At 31.3% G+C, this 25,136-nt stretch overlaps 1 protein-coding gene across 1 annotated transcript in view; it reads left to right on the forward strand.

Moving 5' to 3' along the window:
• The window catches only part of LOC107443390 (low-density lipoprotein receptor-related protein 1B-like), a 64,833-nt gene that overhangs the window by 25,979 nt on the left and 13,718 nt on the right, over positions 1-25,136 (forward strand). Inside the window, exons 9-14 of the mRNA XM_071181725.1 lie at positions 7,893-8,117; positions 10,650-10,877; positions 14,549-14,776; positions 16,154-16,381; positions 17,479-17,706; positions 20,540-20,764. Of these exons, the coding sequence (XP_071037826.1) occupies positions 7,893-8,117; positions 10,650-10,877; positions 14,549-14,776; positions 16,154-16,381; positions 17,479-17,706; positions 20,540-20,764 (1,362 nt within the window). The remainder of the gene's footprint in view (positions 1-7,892; positions 8,118-10,649; positions 10,878-14,548; positions 14,777-16,153; positions 16,382-17,478; positions 17,707-20,539; positions 20,765-25,136) is intronic.

Consider the following 25,136-nt stretch of genomic DNA (forward strand, 5'->3'; position numbering starts at 1 on the left):
TCGGAATTATTACAGATAAAAAGAATATTCATTGAAACAGCGAGAAGCATTCATGCTGCCCAGAAAGCGAGAAGGGAAATATCCCTACAGATTTTCCCTATGGAGATACCTTTTTAAAAGGGGCCTTTTTTTCCGGGACCTTTTTTCCTGGGACCCCTTTTCCAGGGACCCTTTTTCCAGGAACCCTTTTTTCCGTACCTTTTTTTCCAGGGACCTTTTTTACCGGAACCCTTTTTTTCCGTACCGCTTTTTCCGGAACCTTACTTTCCGTCTACCGAACTCACACGTATTTCAGCAAATCTGTAAAATGCTTTCATACGCTATGGACCGACGGTTCACCAAAATGGATTGTGGTTGAATGAATTGTGAAAACGTATTACAAAAATTCATGTTTGATGAAGTGATTAACATTTTTATTTTTAATATATTTAATAAATTTAATATACATGATATATTAAGTTAAATATATTTTTTTTCCTTTACTGAAAAAGTTTATTTTAAAATATCAAGCAATTTCCAAACATCTATTGAATAGAGATTGGGTTTCCATTACAAGTATCCTTAAAAATAGATGCTTTAATAGACTTTACAGATAGCAAAATAAGGTTTATTTTCACCCAGCATAAACCTTTTAATGTAAACCTAAAAAAAGTTTGTATATTTTGGTATCGTAGAATATAAAATATCTGTGGTACCGTAAATTTTGCATTACAGAACTATATTAGAATATAATGATAGTAAAAAATAGAATACATTCTCTAAAGCGTTACTTTAAATGACATTTTAAATTTTACAAGGGACAGTTTAAAAATCTATATATATATTTCTCTTACACGGCACCAAAAGAAAAGCCTCATTACAACATCCCGAATGGCAATGTAAGAAAATCGACCAATGATTGCTGCTAAAAATGTCACATGGCGCTTTTAAAAACGGAAACAATAACCAGAGTGAGCATTATCAGGTTGTTCAATTCAGATTCATGCCCTAAAAACATGATAATATTTAATTTAAACTGGCTCAACATATAGCGCTTTTAAAAACGGAAACAATAACCAGAGTGAGCATTATCAGGTTGTTCAATTCAGATTCATGCCCTAAAAACATGATAATATTTAATTTAAACTCAATTAGGAATTAATTAGGCTGGCCTTCTCCATGACTATAAATAAGTCACAAGGTCAGACTTTTGAGAAAATCAGTTTAGTATTGACTAAACAAGTTTTTAGTCATGGACAACTTTATGTTGGCCTGTCAAGAGTTAAGTCATTTGACAGCCTTTCAGTAATTGCTCCAAGATGCCAAATCTATAATTGTGTTTTCAAAGAAATTCTAAATGCTTAGTGTTAATTTCTTAGAGCTTTGCAGAAAAAAATGTTTTTTGGAAAAAATTTAATTGAAACTTCTATTGGCAGTAGGCAAGGGGAACTGCCAAAATCAAAACTCCCCGATTAGAAATGCAGCATGGCGACCTCCACGTGGTATTTCTCGGGTAATGCTAACAGCCATGCATTTTAATTTATTGTATGTGAAACATTCTTATTTTGTTCTAAAATGTTATGTACTTTATCACAAATGTTAATTAATATAGAAATTGATTTCAATAACGCTGATCACCAAAAAATATTTCATTTGGCGATAAAACAAATATTTGTGTTCTTGAAAATGAAAGACTTTTTGAGGGTTATTATCTCACAAGGAAAAGCTAGGGTTTAAAGTTTATATTATTAATTAATAAATTTTTTTTCTAAAACTTTCAGAATTTCTAGCATTAACTAATTTATTATACATATTTAGTTGAATTTAGGTGAGTAACTGCAATATTTGGGTAATTTATTTTGCTAATATGTTTCTCATTTAGCTAATGTTTTGATTTTTTCACCATGTACAATCTAAATAGCTAATATACTTTTTTAAAAGCCAATAAGAACATTGATAGAATTCTTCTACATAAGTACAATACTATGTCTTTGATGATAAAATTCTATGTCTTTGATGATAAGATACTATGTCTTTGTGCTAGAACATTGTGTTCATTGGCGAGCGAGCGCAGCGAGCCACGGTTCACGGCGTGAATCACATAGGATTGCGTAGCAATTCTCAGGGGTTGGCGAGCGTTAGCGAGCAGGGGGTGGAGCCACCTAGTAATTTTAAAAAACTTTCCTAGCTAAATCCAAGCAATTGGTTCATGAAAAATTTCTTCCCATTTTATAACTTTCAATAAAACAAATTAGTACAATTTGATATTAATGATAAATTTTTTAAAATATTTATCATGTAATTCATTCTTTATAAACACTAGAAAGACTGAAACTTAATATATACCCATACTGTCCAAAAACAGTAAAAATGTGAAAAAATAACTAAAGTGTAAAGAAATTTGTTTAAAATTAGTTTTTAATATTTTTTCCAGTTATATAACAAGTTATTAGTAAATATTACCAATAAAAAAATTGCTTCACTTGAAAAAAATAATTAAAAATATAAAAATAAAAATAATAAAGTCTTTTATCTAGACATTTTAATTGACTTCCGGTTGCTGATATACCCTTTTGTAAACTTCCTCATTTATTGCTTGTTAAGGCAAATCATTATTTGCAGTTTTTGAAATATTAACTCAGTGGTTAGTTGAGTATTCTATTGTATACAATGGCTCTACGTATAATAATTGCTCTGTTGATCCTCGTTGTAGTTTCTTCAAATCAAGGTAAGTAGGAAGCATGATAAAGATACTTTCAATTTATATTTAAATATTAAGATATAAATTTTAAAAAATTTTTTGGAGTGGACTAGGGCGAAAAAAAAATAATTTTTTGCTAGATCGAAAATGAATAGCGTAGGTTCCCGTCACTTTTGATAGACATGGAGGAGTTTTCGGTAGCGATAGAGGTTTAACCTACTGAGTTCCAATAAACTTTTTTACTGCCATTTTTTCAGGTTATGTTATTATCAAATATTTTTGGGATTGTGATCGATTTATTAAATACAATTTATTTAGTTTGACACAAAAACTAATTTGATTTTTAAATCTTTTTTTTTTGGTGGAATTTAAAACTTTAAAGAGTTAGCAGTAAACTTGGACCTTGAAATAACGGCTCATAACTTACGAGAGAATGTAGCTCTCCAGTGTTGACCTCTTGATCTCACTCAAACCTTTATTGTTACACGCATTTATGTAAAAGAAAATCCTTCAATGTTTTTTTCCCTACTTTGTATTCCCTGAATTTATCTGTAGATGATCGAACAAATCACATGGTTTCCCATTTGTTCGCGGTGAGTATACTTACCAAAACATTACAAACGGTTAAAGAATAGGAGAAAATGCGATTTTTGCTTAAATACTGTACCTCAGGCAAATAAACTCATAAATGCGATAAAAGTTTTTATTTAAATTCAATAAACTAATTTAATTATTTTTTAGTTTAATTTCATTATGTTTTAGTCATTTAATTATTTTTTAGTTGTTGCATAAAAATGATTCATTTTAGCTGTTAGAAATTTTTTGCTCAATGTCGGATATTTTTCTTCACATTTTGATCATGAAACTCAACTCAATAATACGATGTTTGTATGCATGAGCGATTCATTGAATCGAAACTTATTTTTCTTATAATTTTTCTATGTAATTAAAAATTCTGACTAATGATGATAAATTGAATTAAATTTCTATACAGTGTAGAAATGTAAAAAAACTTCTTAATCCATGTTTTTTTTTTCATTCTTTACTTTTCCTTATCTCTTACGTAATCAAATTAACCAAACTGTCCAAGTTACAATTTATTGGACGAGTTGTCTGACGTGGTTATTATGAAAGCGCACCCAACTTTTTTTTTGTCTGCTAAAAATAGATTTGTTTTCCCTTTTTTGTCCTTTTTTGTATTTTTTTTTAGTTTAGTAGCTGTTTAAGCAGCCGATTGCGACAAAGCAAAAACTGTCAAAATTCTGATTGGCAATAAAAAGGGCAATAAAGTTCGCTTGTATTATTTAGAAAACAAATGCAACTAGCATTGGTTTCATGATCAGCTGAAATTTAAGTACTCTCGCTAGAAAGTTTTGTCGAAATTACGATTGACGATAAATTCTATTTGACGACAAAAATGGCGATATAAATTCTGCTTGTTAGTGAAAGAAAAATTGAAGCAAGCCTATTCATCTAGTTCAGAACGCAGTTCAATTTTGAACACTTTTCGACAAGAGGTCAAACTTGGTAGTTGTGATAATTTCACGAGAAATTCTAATTGTAACGGTCAGAAAATGATTGAAATTCATAGAGAACGCAACCCCAATATATGCTTTAGCAAGTCGGATTTCCACATAGCGAAATAAGATTTATTTTTACTTAGCAAAAACCTTTTCATGTAAACCTAAAAAGGTTTGTAATGCTGTTTACGTGTAAACCTTCTAACCTTAAAGTGAAATCTGTGACAATCTGCTTTATTTTAAGCACATTACCCTAATCCAAAACCTTGGAAAACAGCATTCAAAATAAAGCCCTTAAATCGAGGTTCACTTAGGGCAGGGATGGCAAGCCAATGGCACGCGTGCCATTTATGGCACGTGACACAATATTTTGGGCACGCCACCGATCATAATTGTTATTGCACTATGAATTGTTATTACACTATGAAGCATATGTAACAATTAAATTAAAATTCACAAAAAACAATCAAAATAATAAACAATTATTAATAAAGAAATTAACAATTAATGCTAAAAAACAATTAATAATCATAAAAAGCTACTAATAAATAACTAGCAAAAAAAAAATTAATAGTCCTACTTAATCTAACTTCCATCGACCTAGTATAAGTTATTTGTCATCTAATCTGCAGCAACAGAAGTCACACTGATGTTACTTTAAGTTGAATTACGCGTATAACTGAGACATTGCAAAATGTTTTATTTTTTTATGCAAATAAAGTATTTTGAGTTGATAGTAGTATTTAGTATTATTATTTTCTCAATAATCACGAAGTCAAAATTATTTGACGGCACGTCTATGATCTCATTAAACAATTTTCTAGAAAAAAATGGCACGTTGGTGTATAAAGGTTCGCCACCCCTGACTTAGGGTATTCAAACGTGAAAAAAAGCTTTATTAAAGCTAATGTCAAGGTTAAAATAACCATTAATCTAGGTCATTATAAGATTTCTTTTCGCGAAAGCTTGTATGCTCAGCAAAAATTCACCTTTCATGAAATTTTAATGGACAAAGAAATTTGATCCTATCGCTAGTGTGACGTCAGCTAAAACGTCATTATGGACCTAAACAACAATACTTTTTAAAAAGCATTAAAAAATAATTTTTAAGAAGAAAAGTATTGACATTATTTAAACGTTTATGCCGGCAGGACTCGCACTAAAGTTTCTGCAAATGAGCTAGAGTGCTGCTCTTTATGCTTTTGCAGTCACATTCATATGTCAGATTAAAGGGTGGATAAAAAATAGAAACGAAAATCAAATAGTTTTAGATTTGTTGGAGCAGATCCTTGAAGCAGATCGAATACTAGTGACGTTCATTTTAATATATATTTTTTCTGACGCACTAATGCGAAGCGAAAATATATTTCGTTGTTTCTCACTTATAAAAAACAGTCAACCAATAACTAAAAAAAATTCATTAGATAATCGAAATTATATTTGTACTGAAATATAAAATACAAAAAAAGAAGTATTAATTTTTTTTTTCATTCGTATTCAAACATTTATCAATAAATGATTTTTTAAAACTAAAGAAATTTCTATGTTGAACAACTATTTCTTTCACAGTCAAGTAATAGCAAATAAGTAAAAAATTAATTGAATCTGAAAAATTATTTGGAAGCGAGCTGTGTTCGGAAGATTCTCAAAAAAATACTCCGGTTAGAATACTCTGAAAAATAAACCGGTGCTTCATTCTGTATTTCATAACTATAAATTATCAAAATGCTAAATATAACATTTTTCAATTATTTTGACCTAAATTGATACAAATTAATGAAAAATATTTTTTATAAAAATTCTGCATCAAAGGGTTACGGAAGGAAATCTGAGAAACATTAAAAATCCTCACTGAGGCGAGTTTAGCCGTGTTAAACTTGAACTGTATAAAATATCTGGGCACCTGATGCCTTTTCCCATTCATCTTGAGCTTGAACTGAGTGGTGCTTCGTTGAGGTTGTGGAATGCAATTGAAATAAAGGAGTTTAGCCATGTGCATATTCCCTTCTTTTCTTAGTTCCCTTTTTTAAGTTAGTTAAGATCCCATCTTTTATCAGTATATAAAAATACTGCGGAGGTAGTAGATATTGACTATGTTAACCTTCATCAGTGAAAAAGTACCCCATCATAGAATCGAGTTAACATGTTTCATATCCTAATAAATTGGAATTGTATTTTTGTAGTTTTAGATACACTACAGTACTCCCTCACCAGAATTATATCTGTGATAGAATTCGATGGACAGACACCGCTAGTTGATTAATTGCTGTTTTGTGAGAAGCCGGTATAGCTGTATTAAGATCACCCTGCAATTGGCTGATCGTGAGAGCTGTGTTAAGCGTACGGTCGTGGTTACTCCTGTGTTGCCATTAGCAGTCGAGTGAATGCAGACCGACGTTGTGTGTGATCGAGACTGAGTAGTAACAGCGTGAGGAGGTTGATAATGTCGCAGTCACAAGTCAAATGTTCAAAGTGGACCATCCATCGACGTAGGCTTGTTCAGAAGTTTCTGATAAGGTAGGCGTCTTCAAATCACGGCCGAAGGTCACCTACATGTAGATATCGAGCATGTTAACCTTCATCTTTGAAAAGGTAACCAGTCATACTAGCGAGTTGGTAGAATGGTAGAAATAGCGAGAACCTGGGTACACAGCCGCGAAGCGGCTTTAACCCATTCGTCAAAATTATAAGTTAGATATTCGGGGTGGATAAGAGGGAAGGAATTAGGGTGGGAGGTGGTGCATAGCACAAGTAAAGCGGCGAGGAGAACATAAAAATTTAAATGGTCAGTCATAAGTTAATGATAGACTGTAATAAAGTAGTACGATAATATAATTAACACGATAAAGTAAACAGGTTAAGCGCAATAATTAAAAGGTACTTGATTAAATAAGTTATAAACATATATACAAAAGCAAAATAATACCTCAAAGTAAATTAATCGCGTGTTTATTTCATGACATAATAGTGCAATCGTAATAACAAAAATAGAGTAAAATAAATGAGTACGGGCATAGTAAAAGAAATGGAATGAGTAACGATAATAAAAGTATTGAACATATACACAATAAGGTTAAATCCGTAACAAGAGCAGTACACAGGGACTGGAGTAAAGTACAAGCGAGTTAACATGCGTTATATACTAATGAATAGGAATTGTATTTTTGTAGTGGTAGATACATTACAATACTACAGAAATCATTGGATACAAAAAAGAAAATTTATACAATATGTTTGCTATATGAAATCTACAATAAACGATATAAATCTGGAAAATTGATCAATATTTAAGGAAGTATCGAGAGTTGAAAACGGGTAAAGTAACGTCAACCTAATAACGCAATTTTTTTGACTTGTAAAATGACTAGATAATAGAAAAAAAAGTTTCTTGCACGAAATGAAATCAGTACAATTTCATACAAAAATGACATGATTTTTTTTTTTTTTTTTTAACTTTGGGGATTGAGACAGAAGGTTTATAGTTCATGTTGTGAATGGAAAAGGAAAAAAAAGAAAGAAAACAAACTATAAGGAAAGAAAAGCAAGCCAACTGTTTTACTTCCAGCGAAAATAAATAAAAAATAATAATAAATTATAGAATATTATTGAAGAAAAATCAAAAGTTTTGGTTCTCTTACCTATTATTAGCCTACTTTTTTGCATCTGAAATCGATATTTTTTTTTCCTTTCAGATTGTCAATTCAAATATCAGTGCGACAATGGAAATTGTATTGACGAAAGGTATGTTTGCGACGGAGACAAAGATTGCGAAGATAGAAGTGACGAACGTGATTGCCATCACAGAGTATGTGACTCAGAAACCGAATTTACCTGTAGAAGCGGGTATTGCGTCCGGAAATCAGACGAATGTGATGGAGTATATGACTGTGGAGATGACAGTGACGAATCAAATTGCAGTAAATAAAACTTTATCTTTAGATTAAAATATTTGGAAGCTCTGAATCTACCCGTTTCGCTCCCCAACTCCCCAGATCCAGATAGCAAAAAAAGATTTATTTTAACTCACCAAAACACTTTTATGGTAAACCTAATAAGGCTTGTTATGCGGTTTAAGTGTAAGTCATCTAACATTAAAACGAGATTTGTGACCATCTGCTCTATTCTACTCACGTTACCCAAATCCAAAACCTGGGAAAAAACCTTCTTTATAAGAACCTAAAATCGAGGTTGTTTTAAAGTGAAAAAATCCTTTAATAAAGCAAGTCTCAAGGTGAAAATAATCTTAAATCTAGGTAATTTTAAAGTTTCTTTTCGCAATGTCTTGTATGCTCAGCTAAAATCCATCCTGCCATGAAATTTGAATAAACAACGCAATTCGATCCTAGTGCTAGTGTGGTGTTAGCTAAAACGTCAATTTGGCCCCAAGTGACCTTTTTACATAAGTGTCAATAATGCTTTTTAAAAAAAGCTTTAAATTATATAACTTTTACTCGTCTTAGGACAAAAGGTTTGAAACTGCAATACTTTTGCTTTATTTGAAAAAAGGCTTTCAGTACAAACATTAAAGTGACAATAAAAAGAAAATTTGGACACAAGGTAGCCGTAAGATCACGTGCTTTCAGGGATTATTTAAACGATTATGTCGGCAGGACTCTCACTAAAGTTTCTGCAAATAAGCAAGACCATATGAGCTCTTAATGATTCTCTGTAAATGAGCTCTTAATGCTTTTGCAGTCACATTCATAAGTCAGTTTGGACGGCGGATAAAAAAATAGAAACGAAAATCAAATAGTTTTAGATTTGATGGAGCAGACCCTTGACGCTGGTCGAGTACCGGTGATCCTCATTTATATATATATATATTTTATCACGCTCTAATGATAAGCGAAAATAATTTTTGATATTTCTTACTTATAAAAAACAGTCAATCAATAACCAAAAAAAAATCCATTAGATTATCGAAATTATATTTGTACTAAAATATAAAATACAAAAAAAGTAGTATTAATTTTTTTTTCATTCGTATTCAAACATTTATCAATAATAGATTTTTTAAAGCTAAAGAAATTTGTTTGTTGAATAACTAGTCCTTTCAGAGTCAAGTAATAGCAAATAAGTGCAAATTTGAAAAAATTATTGGAAGTGAGCAGTGTTTAGAAAATTCTTAGAAAAATATACCGGTGCTTGTATTTCATACCTACAAATTATTAAAATGCTAAATATAACTTTTTTCAATTATTTTAACCTAAATTAATACAAAATAATGACAAATATTTTTTTATAAAAATTCTGCGTCAAAGAGTTACAGAAGGGAATCTGAAAATCATTAAATATCTTTACTGAGGCGAGTTTAGCCGTGTGCGTATTCCCTTCTTTTCTTAGTTCCCTTCTTTAAGTTAGTTAAGACCCTATCTTTTTTTAGTATATAAAAATACGGCGGAGGTAGTAGATATATTGACAATGTTAACCATCATCTATGAAAAGGTACCCCATCATAGAATCGAGTTAACATGTTTAATATACTAATGAATTGGAATTGTATTTCTGTAGTGGTAGATACATTACAGTACTCCGCCACCAGAATTATATCTGTGATAGAATTCAATGAACAGACACCTCTTGTTGATTCATTGCTGTTTTGTGAGAAGCCGATAGAGCTGTATTAAGATCACCGTGAATTTTGCTGATCGTGAGACTGTATTAAGTTCAAGGTTGTGGCTGCTCCAGTGCTGTTACTAGCAGTCGAGTGTATGCAGGCCGACGTTGCGTGTGATCGAGACTGAGTAGCAACAGTGCGAGGTGTTTGTTAATGCCGCAGTCACAAGTTGCAAGTCAATTGTTCAAAGTGCGGGTTATTGTTATGAAGGTCACCAGTGTTAATCTTCATTTAAGAAATGGTACCCCATCATAGAATCGAATTAATATGTTTTATATACTAATTAATTGGAATTGTATTTTTGTAGTGGTAGATATATTGCAATACTACAAATATCATTGGATACAAAAAAGAAAGTTTATACGAAATATATGACGCATGAAATTTACTATAAACAATATAAACGGGAAAATTGATGAATAGTTAAGGAAGTAACGAGAGTTGAAAATGGGTAAAATAACGGCAAAATATCATGTTTCAAAGTAATTTTTTTTTTTGACATGGAAAATGACTAAATATTAGCAAAAAATATTTCTTGCACGAAATGAATACAATTTCATACAAAAATGGTATGAAAACTTTTTTTTTACTTAAGGGATTCAGATCGAAAGTTTATAGTTCATGTTATGAATGTGAAGGAAAAAAAGTAAACGAAACATAAGGAAAGAAAAGCAAGCTAATTATTTTACTTCCAACGAAAGTTAATAAAAAATAATAAAAAATCATAGAATATTGTTAACGAAAATCAAAAGTTTTGGTTCTCTTGCCTTCTATACTTTTTTGTAACTGAAATCGTTATTTAATTTAAAGAATTTATTTTTTCTTCTTACAGCTGCTTGTCCCTCCAAATTTCAGTGCGACAATGGAAATTGTATTGATGAATGGCGTGTTTGCGACGGGAACAATGATTGCGAAGATAGAAGTGACGAACGCGATTGCCATGACAGAGTATGTGACTCAGAAACCGAATTTCGATGTGAAAGCGGGCAATGCATCCGGAAATCAGACGAATGTGATGGAGTATCTGACTGTGGAGATGACAGTGACGAATCAAATTGCAGTAAATAAAACTTTATCTTTAGTTTAAAATGTTTGGAAGATCCGAATCTGCTCGCTTCGCTCCCCAGTTCCCTAGACCCAGATAGCAAAAAAAGGTTTATTTTAACTCACCAAAACCCTTTCATTGTAAACCTAATAAGATTTGTTTTGCGGTTTATGTGTAAGTCATCTAACCTTAAAACGAGATCTGTGACCATCTGCTCTATTCTACTCACGTTACTCTAATCCAAAACCTTGGAAGAAAAACCTTCTATATAAAAACCTTACATTGAGGTTGTTTTAACGTGAAAAAATCCTTTTATACAGCAAGTCTCAAGTTGAAAATAATCTTAAATCTAGGTAATTTTAAGGTTTCTTTTCGCAACGTGTTGAATGCTCAGCTAAAATCCACCTTGCCATGAAATTTTTATGAACAACGCAATTTGATCCTATCGCTAGTGTTACGTCATCTGAAACGTCATTATGGACCCAAATGACCTTTTTACCAAAGTGTCAATAATACTTTTTGAAAAAAGCTTTCAATTATAATTTTTAATCCTTTTAGGATAACAGGTTTAAAACTGCAATATTTTTGCTTTATTTGAAAAAAGGCTTTCAGTACAAACATTAAAGTGACAATAAAAAGAAAATTTCGACACAAAGCTGCTGCAAGGTTACATACTTTCAGGGATTATTTAAACGATTATGCTAGCAGACACTCACTAAAGTTTCTGCAAATGAGCTAGAGTGCTGCTCTTAATGCTTTTGCAGTCACATTCATATGTCAGTTTGGACGGTGGCTGAAAAATAGAAACGAAAATTAAATAGTTTTAGATTTGGTAGAGCAGTGATGCAGAACGAATACCGGTGACCCTCATTTATATATATATATTTTTTTCTGACGCTCTAAAGTCAAGCAAAAACATATTTTGATATTTCTCACTTATCAATCAATTACTAAAAAAATCCATTTGATTATCGAAGTTATATTTNGAAGATATTGGCTAGCGGTGAGTACCGAGAGGTGCAGGCATACCGAAGTTCAATAACTCGGTATTGCCGAAGAATATACTTCCGAATATCATTACCGCGGTATCAAAGAAATACCGGTAAATGACGGTATTTCGGTATATTGCCCAGGCCTAATGTGGGGATGACCACTCATGCCGTCCCCACATATATATATATATATATATATATATGTTTCTAACGCTCTAATGACAAACAAAAATATATTTTGATATTTCTCACATGTAAAACAGTCAATCAATTACTAAATAAATCCATTAGATTATCGGAATTTTATTTGTACTAAAATATAAAATACAAAAAAAAGTAGTATTACATTTTTTTTCATTCATATTCAAACACTTATCAATAAATGACTTTTTGAAACTAAAGAAATTTCTATGTTGAATAACTATTTCTTTCAGAGTCAAGTAATAGCAAATAAGTGCAAATGTGATAAATTATTGGAAGTGTGCTGTGTTTAGAAAATTCTCAGAAAAATTTCATTCTGTATTTCATACCTAAAAATTATTAAAATGTTAAATATAGCATTTTTCAATTATTTAGATTTAAATTAATACAAAATTATGATAAATAATTTTTATAAAAATTCTGCGTCGGGGATACGGAAGGGAATCTGAGAATCATTAAATATCTTCACTGAGACGAGTACACCAGTGTGTGTATTTCCTTATTTTTTTAGTTCCCTTCTTTAAGTTAGTTAAGATCTCATCTTTTATTAGTACCGTCATGTGGGGCTACTATGTTCAAATTCGAATTTGGCACTTTTTAAGTTCTGCTATTCAGTATTATGTTTTTTTTCACATTAAAAAAGTGTGGAATTTGAAGATAGAAGTCTCCTCTATTACTACAAACATTTTTTCGAATTTTAAAACAATCTCAGAGTGTGTTTTGTTCATCCAATGTCAACAACTTTCCGAGAACGTCGGACGTCGAAAAGTGTGCGTGGAAACTTTAGCTGTGAAATGCAGAGACGTTGATAAAACAAATGTCATAATTGCAAAATTTTTTTATTTATATTTTAATAAACAATTGCATCATATTAGCGTTAAAAAAATTTGAAAATTAATAACAAATAAATGAAGAAAATGCACTGTTGGGCAACTTTGTGTTAAGTTTTATAAGTTTTTTTTTTCAAAATTAAAATTGTCAGACGTTATAAAAAATATACATGAAACGAGAAAGTACCGTGATTACATTTTTGAAAAGCTGCAACAATGTTTGCAAGCAGTTGCTGGTGGTATGTCGATTGCAGAATCTTCACGGAAGTACAAAATCCACAGAAATACTATCTCTAATAAAATTCTCAAGAAACACGTTAAACGTGCTGTTAAACTATTATTTTTCTCCTACAAAGATTTTTCTAATGAATTAATCATACGATTTAACTCACAAAAATATATTTTATAGGACATCAGGTGATTTTGACAGAAACTGAAGAGCAAGTTCTATCATGTTCATTCAAGCATGTTATGCTCAAATTTATCAGTATTATAAATATTAATGAATATGTAATAATTATTATTTTTGTAATTTCATCCATTTCAATGTTCAAAAATGTATATGGATTCCTTTTGTTTAAACTCAAATGTTTTGAAATAAACATTCTTTTTTAAAAAAAATTCTTTATAAAAAAAGGTTTTTTAACGCTGAAAATTATTTTCAAACTAATATCTTTACATATCTTGATGTTTTTGTTATTAAAAATGTCAACAATTAACTTTTTTAACAATTTTAAATCAATATTTTACTGAAAACATGATTATTAAACTGTATTCCTATCGCTGCACAAAGTTGCCCCACTTGGGGGCTACTTTGTGCAAGGTATGTTTAGACTTATTAATTGTAAATATTACATACAAATAATGCCAATATTGATACAATTCACTGAGTTCAGTTATGAATACGATATCGATACATTTTACTAAAGCTTGAATTAACATAGTTTTTTAACTTTTCAAAGTTCTAAAACTGCGAAATCCTACACAATGTAGCCCCGAGTGACGGTATATAAAAATACTGCGGTGGTAGTAGATATTGACAATGTTAATCTTCATCTATGGAAAGGTGCCCCATTATAGAATCGAATTGAAATGTTTTATATACTAATTATCTGGAATTGTATTTTTGTAGTGGTAGATACACTACAATACTACAGAAATTATTGGATACAAAAAAGAAATTTTATACAAAATATATGACACATGAAGTTTCCTATAAACAATATATTGTACGGGAAAATTGATCAATAATTAAGGAAGTAACGAGAGTTGAAAATATGTAACATAACGTCAAAATGTCATTTTTCAAAGTAATTTTTTTTGACATGTAAAATGACTAGATATTAGTAAAAAAGGTTTCTTGCGTGAAATGAATACAATTTCATGCAAAAATGATAGAAAAACTTTTTTTTTACACAAGGGATTGAGATCGAAGGTTTATAGTTTATGTTGTGAATGGGAAGGAAAAAAAGAAAACGAACTATAAGGAAAGAAAAGCAGGCTAACTGTTTTACTTCCTACGAAAGTAAATAAAAAATAATAAAAAATCGTAGAATATTTTTTAAAAAAATCAAAAGTTTTGGTTCTCTTGACTTCTATTAGCCTACTTTCTTATAACTGGAATCATTATTTATTTTAAGGAATTTATTTTTTCTTCCTACAGCTGTTTGTCCCTTCAAATTTCAGTGCGACAATGGAAATTGTATTGAAGAATGGCGTGTTTGCGACGGATACAAAAATTGCGAAGACAACAGTGACGAACGTGATTGCCATCACAGAGTATGTGACCCAGAAACCAAATTTCGATGTGAAAGCGGGCAATGCATCCGGAAATCATACGCATGTGATGGAGTATCTGACTGTAGAGATAAAAGTGACGAATACAATTGCAGTAAATAAAACTTTATCTATAGTTTAAAATATTTGGAAGCTCCGAGTCTGCTCGCTTGATTCCTCATGGCGAAAAAAGGTTTAGTTTAACTCACCAAACGCTTTTACTGTAAACCTAAAAAAGTTTGTAATGCAGTTTACGTGTAAGCCTTCCAGCCTTAAAATGAGATCTGTGACCATCTGATCTATTCTACTCACGTTATCCTAATCCAGTGTTTCCCAAAGTGTGGTAAGCGTACCCCAGGGGTACGGGAACAGTTTATCGGGGATGGGTATTCTAACGCGAAATATCTTGCAACAAACGAGAATTTCAAGAAATTTCATTTAAAATGAAAGCTAGCCATGGAAATTTACGATTCGTATTTTTTTATTGGCTATTTTTTTGCAGATTAAACATTCAATAATTAATGATGACAACAGCTAGTTGAGATTTTTTATTCTTGTGCAATTTTTTTACTGTAAAAAATACATTCATTTTTTCATTAGTGGTACACAGTTTCGAAAAATTTAGAAAGGGTATACAAAATTCATAAGTATGGGAAACACTGCTATTCCAAAACCTTAGAAAACAACCTTATATATAAAAACCTTAAATCGAGGTTGTCTCACCGTGATAAAAATACATCAATAAAGCTAGCCTCAAGGTGAAAATAATCTTATATATAGGTAATTATAAGATTTCTTTTCGTAAAGTTTCGCATGCTTAGCTAAAATCCACCTTGTCTTGAATTTTAATGGACAATACAATTTGATCCTATCGCTAGTGTGACGTCACTAAGAATCTTAAGAGACAATACTTTTTAAAGAAGGGTTAAAAAATAATTTTTAATCCTTTTAGGAAAAAGGTTTTGAAACTGCAATATTTTTTCTATATTGAAAAAAGATTTTTAGTACAAACATTTTCGTGAGACAAAAAAGAATATTCCGACACAAGGTTGATGTAAAGTTATATACTTTCTGGGTAGGAAGTGAAAAAAGAAATTGAACTGTAAGGAAAGAGAAGCAAGCTAACTGTTTTATTTCCAACGAAAAGAAAAATGTAAAAAATCATAGAATACCTCTTACCAGAGAAACCTATTTGTCTGCTTATGTGTTTACTATCACTAGAAATTAGTAGAGCAGAAGATGTTTTCATGTTAAAGAGAACAGCAGCTTTCTCTTTGCGGGAATTTTCTCTTTTGCTACCTATACCTTTTCTATGTCATGTGTGTGTCTAAATAAACGATTGAAAAGACACATGGCCCGTCAATTATTCACTTATATTTTATGAATAACTTTCATCATCTCTATATCTCTAATATCTTAATCACTATTATTATTCTACCTTTTTGTAACTGATATCGTTATTTATTTTAAAGAATTTTTTTTTTTATTACAGCTTGTCCATTCGGATTTTGGTGCGACGATGGATATTATTGTATTAACGAAAGTAATGTTTGTGACGGAGTGAAAGATTGCAAAGATAACAGTGATGAACGTGATTGCCATGCCAGAGTATGTAACTCAGAAACCGAATTTCGGTGTGGAAGCGGGCAATGCATTCGGAAATCAGCCGCATGTGATGGAGTATCTGACTGTAGAGATAAGAGTGACGAATACAATTGCAGTAAATAAAACTTTATCCGCAGTTTAAAATATTTGGAATCTCCGAATCTGCTCTCTTCATTTTCCAACTCCCCAGACCAAGAGAGCATAAAAAAAGGTTTAATTTAACTGACCAAAAACCTTTTTATTGTAAACCTAAAAAGTTTTATAATGCGGTTTACTGTGAGCCTTCTAACTTTAAAACGAGATCTGTGACCATCTGCTCTATTTTACGCATATTACCCTAATACAGTGTTTCCCAAACTGCGGTTCGCGCACCCCATGGAAATTTACGATTACGTATTTTTCCATTGCCTATTTTTATGCGAGTTAACATTAAATAATTAGTAGTATTAACACCCAGTTGTGTTTTTTTAACTTTTGTGCAAATTTTTATAGTGAAAAATACATTCATTTTTTCATGAATGGTACACAGCGTTACGAAAAATTTAGAAAGGGTACACGAAATTCATAAGTTTGGGAAACACTGCTACCCAAACTTTAGAAAATAATCTTCGATATAAAAACCTTAAATCGAGGATGTCTCAGCGTGAAAAAATCTTTCAATAAAACTAGCCTGAAGGTGAGGATAATCTTTAAATCAGGTAATTATAAGATTTCTTTTCGTAAAGTTTGGAATGCTTAGCTAAAATCCACTTTAACTTACAATTTTAATGGAAAATACAATTTGATCCTATCGCTTGTGTGACGTCATCTAAAACGTCATTAAGGACCTTAAGTGACAATACTTTTTAAAGAAGCTTTAAAATATAATTCTTGATACTTTCAGGATGAAAGGTTTGAAACTGCAATATTTTTTCTACATTTAAAAAAGGTTTTTAGTGCAAACATTTTCGTGACATTAAAAAGTAAATTCCGAACCAAGGTTGGCGTAAGTTTACATACTTTCTGAGTTGGAAGAGAAAAAAGAAAAAGAACTGTAAGAAAAGGAAAGCAAGCTCACTGTCTTACATTTAGCGAAAATAAATGAAAAATAATAAAAAATCACAGAATATTATTAAAAAAATAAAAAGCTTTGGTTCTCTTATCTATTATTAGCCTATTTGTTTGTAACTGGAATCGATATTTATTTTAAAGAATTTATTTTTCTTCTTACAGCTTGTCCATTTGGATTTCGGTGCGACGATGGATATTATTGTCTTGATGAATTGGAGATTTGCGATGGAGAAAGAGATTGCTATGATAACAGTGACGAACGTGATTGCCATGCCAGAGTATGTGACCCAGAAACCAAATTTCGATGTCGAAGCGGGCAATGCATCCGGAAATCAGACGTGTGTGATAGCTTTCTTAAATGTAGAGATGGCAGCGACGAATCAAATTGCAGTAAATAAATCTTTATCTGTAGTTTAAAATATTTAGAAGCTCCGAATCTGCTCGCTTCACGCCACAACTAACCAGATCGAGATGGCAAAAACAGGTTTATTTTAATCCACCAAAACCCTTTTATTGTAAACCTATTAAGAATTGTTATGCGGTTTACGTGTAAGCCATCGATCTTTAAAACGAGATCTGTGACCATCTGCTCTATTCTACGCACATTACCCTAATCCAAAACCTTGGAAAACAACCTTATATATAAAAACCTTAAATCGAGGTTGTCTTAGCGTGAAAAAAATCCTTCAAAAGCTAACCTCAGGGTGAAAATAATCTTGAATCTAGGTAATTATAAGGTTTCTTTTCGCAAAGCTTTATATGCTCAGCTAAAATCCACCTTGTCTTGAAATTTCAATGAACAATGCAATTTGATGCTATCGCAAAGTGTGACGTCAGCTAGGACATCAATATAGATTTAAGTGACAATACTTTTTAAAAAAGATTTAAAATAATTTTTAATCCTGTTAGGACGAAGCAGCTATATTTTTGCTTTATTGAAAAAAGTTTTTTAGTACAGATATTTTCGTGTCAAAAAGAAGAAAGACATAAGGTTACACGCTTTCTGGGTTTTTTTTTTACTTGTCCATTTTGTTTTGTAACTTTCGCATTAAATCAAGAACGAGGTAATAAAATAATGATTTCAAGAGCGAGACACATTTTTTGACGTTGATGCATAAATAATCATTATTTAAAGCATAAAAAAACAGTAAAATAATTACGTATTTTTACAAAAATTTCTTTACTGTTTTACGTAAATTTTTTTTGCTCGTTAAAATCGCAATAATTTTCAAACAAAATACAACTTCGAAAAAACAATACCATGCGTTAAATTTATAATTGAAAGCGGCCCAATCAGCATGTTAAATTTCAACTTTGTCATTTCATTTTAGTCGGAATTATAGAGCATAACTAAAGCAAGAGCGTACGGGGCAGTTGTCACAGGCCCAGAGATGCCAACTGCTCCGGACATGCCAAAATAATTAAAAGAACGGTAGATAACTTCAAAGTAAATTTCGAAAATATTTGACTACATTTGCTTGCTTTTTAAAAGGTACAGCATGACACAAGTGTTATGAAGTTCTGAATTATATAAGCCTACGAATTATTTTGAAACAGTGGTGGATAAAAATCTACTAAATTAAGTTTATTAAATCAAGAATCACAATTGATAAACTACCACTTTAAAATATATATTTGCTGTCCGGAGCAAGTTGGCATCTCTGCAGGCCCCACATCAGAGGGGACCCCTAAATCAAATAGAAGGTTTGTTTTAGGTTTTCATTTGAACTTTTTTTCAACTAATGAATTTTTTTAAAACATAATATCAGTACAGTGTAAAACCATCAATTTTATGTCAGCTTCTGCATTCATCTATCGCATGAACACAAAATATCTTTGTTTCGTAAATCTATGGTTTTCTAGCGCAGAATTAAGCCCATCTTTCATCTTTGTATCTTTCACATTGACAATAAACATATCTGGCCAATCAAAAGCCTTTGCTTTCTACATATCACAAATGAATGAAGCAGAGGGGGACCCCAAAGTTGTTTTTGCCCCTGGCCCCAAATTTGGTTAAGTCGGGTACAGGCGAAGTAGATGAGTCAACATAGTTTTACTTTTAAACTTCAAGTTTTATCTTCACATAGTTGATCTAGAGTTAAACTAATTGAATATAAATCAAATCATTATGTATACCAATTAAATAGAGTGAAATACTTGTATAAATCAAAGTATTGTTAAGTCTAAAATGTGCATTTCGCTAAAAAGATGGATTACCCTGAATAACTTAAGATCTATTGATCGAATTCTTGCGTTCTAGGACTCAATCTTAACGGCTGTGGGGGTGATATTAAATATGCTAATCTATAAATGCAGACGATTTTTAATTTAAAATCAGACACAAAAGCGTATTTTGTCTGTATTAACATACCTTTTTTTCCACGGATTTGGATTTTGGGGTACCTGCAATCTGGGAAATATTGTTCCGATAGTTTGATCAGATTGGACCCCTTTACGTTAACTTTACTTTTTTTCGTATTTCGCCATATCACGAGAGCTTTTTGAATGAATTGAAAAAAATTTGCACACAGTTATAAGATTCGTTTTTTTAAAGAAAATTCCATGCAAAATAAATTGTAGTAAATATTTTTTTCTTATTTTTTAAATAAATAGTAGAAAAAATTTTGAATCTTAATTTGTACAATTTTTCACATCATTTTAAAGTATATAATTTTAGAAGGCAAATGCAAAATTTGAGCGGTTGCAATGGGTTTAGGCGGTTATCGAGAGCACAGCCTCTTTGAACCCTAATCCAATTTTAAACCCGTAGTTAATTGTGAAATTTCGAGGGGTGGAAGATTCCTCCCCGGCATCACTGGTATGCCGGCAAAGACCTTCACTCTCCCTCAATTGTGACAGAGCTTCTAAAACCGCAATTTCCAGATTAGCAAGTGGTGACACAAAAAATCTCTCGTTTTTCGAAGGCAGGAGAATCTTCGCGGTTTTCTCCAAAGAATAAACTGAGCAGACTTCTCCCGAAAACATCCTGGACACTTTGAGACTTTCCAGAGAGGACATATACTTATCTCCCCTTCTGGGCCTCGATTTCTTTAGGTTCAACGGTCTGATGGACCTTGTCAGACTTCGTCATGCATTGGAGGATAAACCACGACAACGCATCAACAAGAACAACCAATTTTGATAGACATATTGTTGAGCCACATTTCTTAGTGTTTCTACATTTTTTAAGAAAGTGATAATTTGTTTGTTTCATTACATTTAGCTGAATCAGCCTGCCGAGGATTTTTCTGTGGAGATGGAGTATGCTTACGTTCTTCTAAGAGATGTGATAACAAGGAAGATTGCGTTGATGGCTCTGACGAAGAAGGTTGCATTCCTTTTTGCTCTGAAAAATATAAATTTCGGTGTAAGTTTGGATGTATCCATAAACACCTCCTTTGTGACGGACGTCAACACTGTGACGATTTTTCCGATGAGAAAGACTGTGGTAAGTGACATTTTCAAAATTTACAAAGCGCAAAATAAAATCATACTAGCACAAATAAACCGTAACAGATCAATTTATTTGAACTAAAATATATGAAAGCCGACAACGAAATGAAATAACTGATTCCTGCTTGCTGACGTCACAAAACTTAAGACGCTGGGCACAATTCATACCAAAGGTAGAAAAAACAAACTTGGATGGAAAGTAGAACATGTTCTTTTGCCGTCCAAGGACTTGGACCAAGTATTTGGATGATCGTTTACGTGATCCAATCTCAAAGCAAAACAAGTTTCCATCAATATCAATCAATCTTCGTTCAAGAACTTGGGTCGTTCAAACAGGCCTTAAGATAAGGACTACACTTAGTTAAAAATATTTGTTCAGATGATATTTTAAGCAATGAAATCAGACTAAAAAACGGCTTCCTTAAAATATGAGGGTGGTAGGGAATTATATATATATATATATAATTCCATACCAATTACATAGACTCATTACCGATAGACAATACCGATTACATCAATATCAGAGGTTACGCAATTACATTTTTGTTTGCTTAGCGAACAAAATTAGGGTCGTCTTCCTTCCTGGAGATTAGCTGGCAATTTTTCAGCACTAACATCACATAGAGAGAATATGATAGGATTGTAAAATGTCAGAGGTACTTATTATAATTATAATCTTATATAAAGCAATTTTAATACAAGCGATATTATAAACTTATATAAAGCGATGAAGCAATATTATTTAACACATTACTATGGGCCATTGCCGGAGATTAATCTTCGTATCCGAAGCACGCGTGTCAGAGCCTAACTCAAATCATTGATGATCTTATAGGATGCCGGAAGCTCCCTATATGGTGGCTATCTAAGATTTAATCTCTAAGATATGTGACTATCTAAGGTGGCTATCTAAGATATTTCTATCTAAGAAATTTATCTGAAATTCTACTCGACAATGCTGAATCACTGTCCTGGATATAAATTTGAGCAAATTTGTGATTTTGATTATTAAGAGGGATCAAATTTGCTGTCGCAGTAACATTGACATCACTTTTAAAAGTAAGACAACTGATCCCTTTAAAAGAAATTTCATGAGATGGGCGAAAAGCTGCCATCGCAAATGCAGAGTTGTACGATCGAACATTCTGTTTCAGAATGGCTGCCAAGTAAAAGATCTTTCAATACTTCTGGATAATCCAGATTGACGAGCTCAACTTTGCGATGATGCCAGCAATTAAATTTCGTTCTGCCATGCTCTGCTGGAAACGAAAGAGCACCACAGTTTACGCATTCATCACTGAATGTTACAACAGAAAAAGGGGGTATAATGTGACTGTAAAGACTCATCAGGGTATTCGTTTTCATTTAAACGTCTTGACTCTTCAACGTTTCTTCGCCGCGCATTCCGCCGTCGCGTATTAATAGCACTACTATTATTTTCCTGGTAATTCTGTGCTGCTAAATTATGTTCAACTCTATGTCGCTGTTGATATCGCCTAAGATATTCACGGCGATTCATGTTTTATAAAAGATATAAGTTTTTAAAATAAACTCCGTTCAATATATTCTGATAATTTAGAATGTAAATAGTTTCTTTAGAGATTGTTGATTCGCACTTCCAATAACTCTACCAGACTTATCAAAGCTATTAAAATATATTGGAATTCTAAAATAAATAACTGCTTTCTATCAAAACAAACATTCTATTCGCGAACGCAACGCTCGAGTACTCCATCTAGCGGGAGCCTGTAAATATCAGACATTAATTTATCACGTTTTGATTTAGTTCCATCAAAGTCATTGGCCATGACGGACGCGATTTTCTTAGCGGCAAATAAAAATCAAAATTTCCCTAAGGAAAAGCTGAAGAGCTTGAAAAACTAACCAGAACATGCCAAACATTGAAGCAGAACACGCCAAGCATTTGAAGAACAATTTCTCCATAATTTTTACCTTTCTATTACCAACAACATAACTAACAATTTGATGATCATTTGCTGTTACAGATGTGTATATTACGGTAAAATAATTTTTTCTGTCTTCAATTCATTACAAATTAAAATGAAGTCAACATTGCTTTCGTCATTCCAATAAATAAATGTGAATTCAGAACGTCAAGAAATGCAGTAGTTATAGAACAGTATATATTTCTGTATCTATATAATTCGGAAAACAATAATAAAAAATCAACCAAATTACTTGAAATAGTGTCATTTGTGCTGATGATTAATAAATTTTTTATCGTTTTCATGGCAAGTATTTTTTAGTTTTGAAAGAATAGATAATTTCAACAAGAATTCAGCTGTTCTGTTTTTAAGCTACATATTCAAATTCATATCGAGATCTTACAATTATAAACTTTTGATGTGTGGTACGTTATCTAAAAGTAATAAAGGGATAATCTATGTACATATTATTTGAAAATAAAACTTTCAAACGAAGAACATTTCATTTGGAACTCTGCGGATTTATAAAGAAGGTAAGTGTTATGATTTTTATAATAAAAAATTAGGAAGTAAAATTTTTTTTTCTTATTTGATGATAGCTCTCTACAGAATGGTTTTTTACGTCTCATTAAGAACTATAAGAATAATAAGAAAAGAAACAGTATGAAAGTTTTTATTTCAATGTAAAGAATTCATAAAATCGTTTTTTATCCAAAGAATTCCTTATTTTCCGTTTTATAGTTTATAATTTTTTGATAAAAATAGTTGTCAAAATACCTTCTTTTGAAAACATAAATGGTATAACACTATGTGTTTATGTATACTTCTTGCATATTCTAAGTTTTCAGTAATATGATTCAAAAAGTATGAATATAAATTCGGTACTTATGTATTAACGCAACAGCAGCTTCAGATTTGGCGGTTTTTAAGTGCCGCCTATCCACACCTAAAACTTTTGTGTCAAATCATAAAATGAAACACTTTATTTAAAATCAAAGTAGTTTATCGGATTTTGGTGGACAGTGGGCAAAATATTTCGCTCCTGAAAAAATAAAATTGCATCTTGTTCTGTTTTTGGCAAATCCCAAAGACGCGTTTTCGTAGCACTAAAAAATGGTAACAAAAATCGAAGAACAAATCATTTTGGAATTCTTCTGACTCATAAAGCAGGTAAGTGTTAATTTTTATAAAATAAAAAATTTTACTTTTAAGTAGTCTTTTTCTAATTTGATGATAGTTTTCTATAGAATGGTTTTCTGCTTCCGATTATGAATCAAAAAAGAAAAAACACGAAAGTTGTTTATTTTAATGTAAGGAATTTTTAGAATTGGTTTTTTCTTTCTTGCTTTGTATCGTAAGCATTCTTTATTTTACGGTTTTTAGTTTCTAAATAATGATTTTTATTGAAACTTGACATTTTTTGATAAAAATTGTTGTCAAAAAACTTTTTTTACTAAATTAAATTTCATAAAATTATGAGGCTTATGTATACTATTTGTTCATTTTAATTTTTGAAGTAATATGATTCTTAAAACTATGGAATGTAAAGTTTAAATAGGCCTTTCATATTATATCATTAAATTTCTCGGGCATTAGGTTTTAACTCTTATAAGAATATACATAATTTTTTCTGCGTATGTGCAAATATTTTTCCGATGTGCTTTGGATGTTCCTTCTCTAAAAAAATAGAGATACCATTTTGTTTTCGTTTGCATAAGAAAGGATATTAAACATTTTTCTTTTTTAAATTGAATTAGCCACGATAAAAAAGGAACGTTGCAATGCTACACGTTACATTAAAGACGTCTCTAGAGTAAATGAATGACTGTTCATATAGAAATCGCAGGTATTAGTCTCATACAACAACGCCCCCTATAGTTCGTTGCGATCGCGAATTATAAAACTTTAGAACAACTATCTTTTTACATTGCCACTCAAAATTATTAATAAACACTGGATAATATTGCGTTAATGACACTTTTATCTAATGACGTCTTAAACAATCGTTTGCATAAAGTTTAGTACATAATAATCAGATATAATTGCCTGCATAAATAATCGTTCTGTCTTTATTTAACTTAACGTAACAAGTGTAAGATTTTTTTTTTTTTTTGGAATGGCGATGTTATAATTTTGTTGTTGAGTTAATAAATCTTCCTTTTTATAAATGTAATAGTCGAGTTTTCTTAATTATTTGATTCGAAGTCCTCTGAGTTTTATTTGAGGTCAGTTTATATTTTGTATTTTTTGACAGCATTATTAAAAGTTATTACCTTTTCACATACATGCGTTCTCAATTTTGATTGGCTGTTTTGTGCGTTACTAACCAGAAGTCTTCTGTGATTGGCTATGTGTTATCATTCCACTCTCTTCTTATATATAAAGATATATACAATGATAAGTAAATACAAAAAAACAAGA

The sequence above is a fragment of the Parasteatoda tepidariorum genome, chromosome 6 (genome assembly GCF_043381705.1).
Source record: "Parasteatoda tepidariorum isolate YZ-2023 chromosome 6, CAS_Ptep_4.0, whole genome shotgun sequence".
NCBI lineage: Eukaryota > Metazoa > Arthropoda > Arachnida > Araneae > Theridiidae > Parasteatoda > Parasteatoda tepidariorum.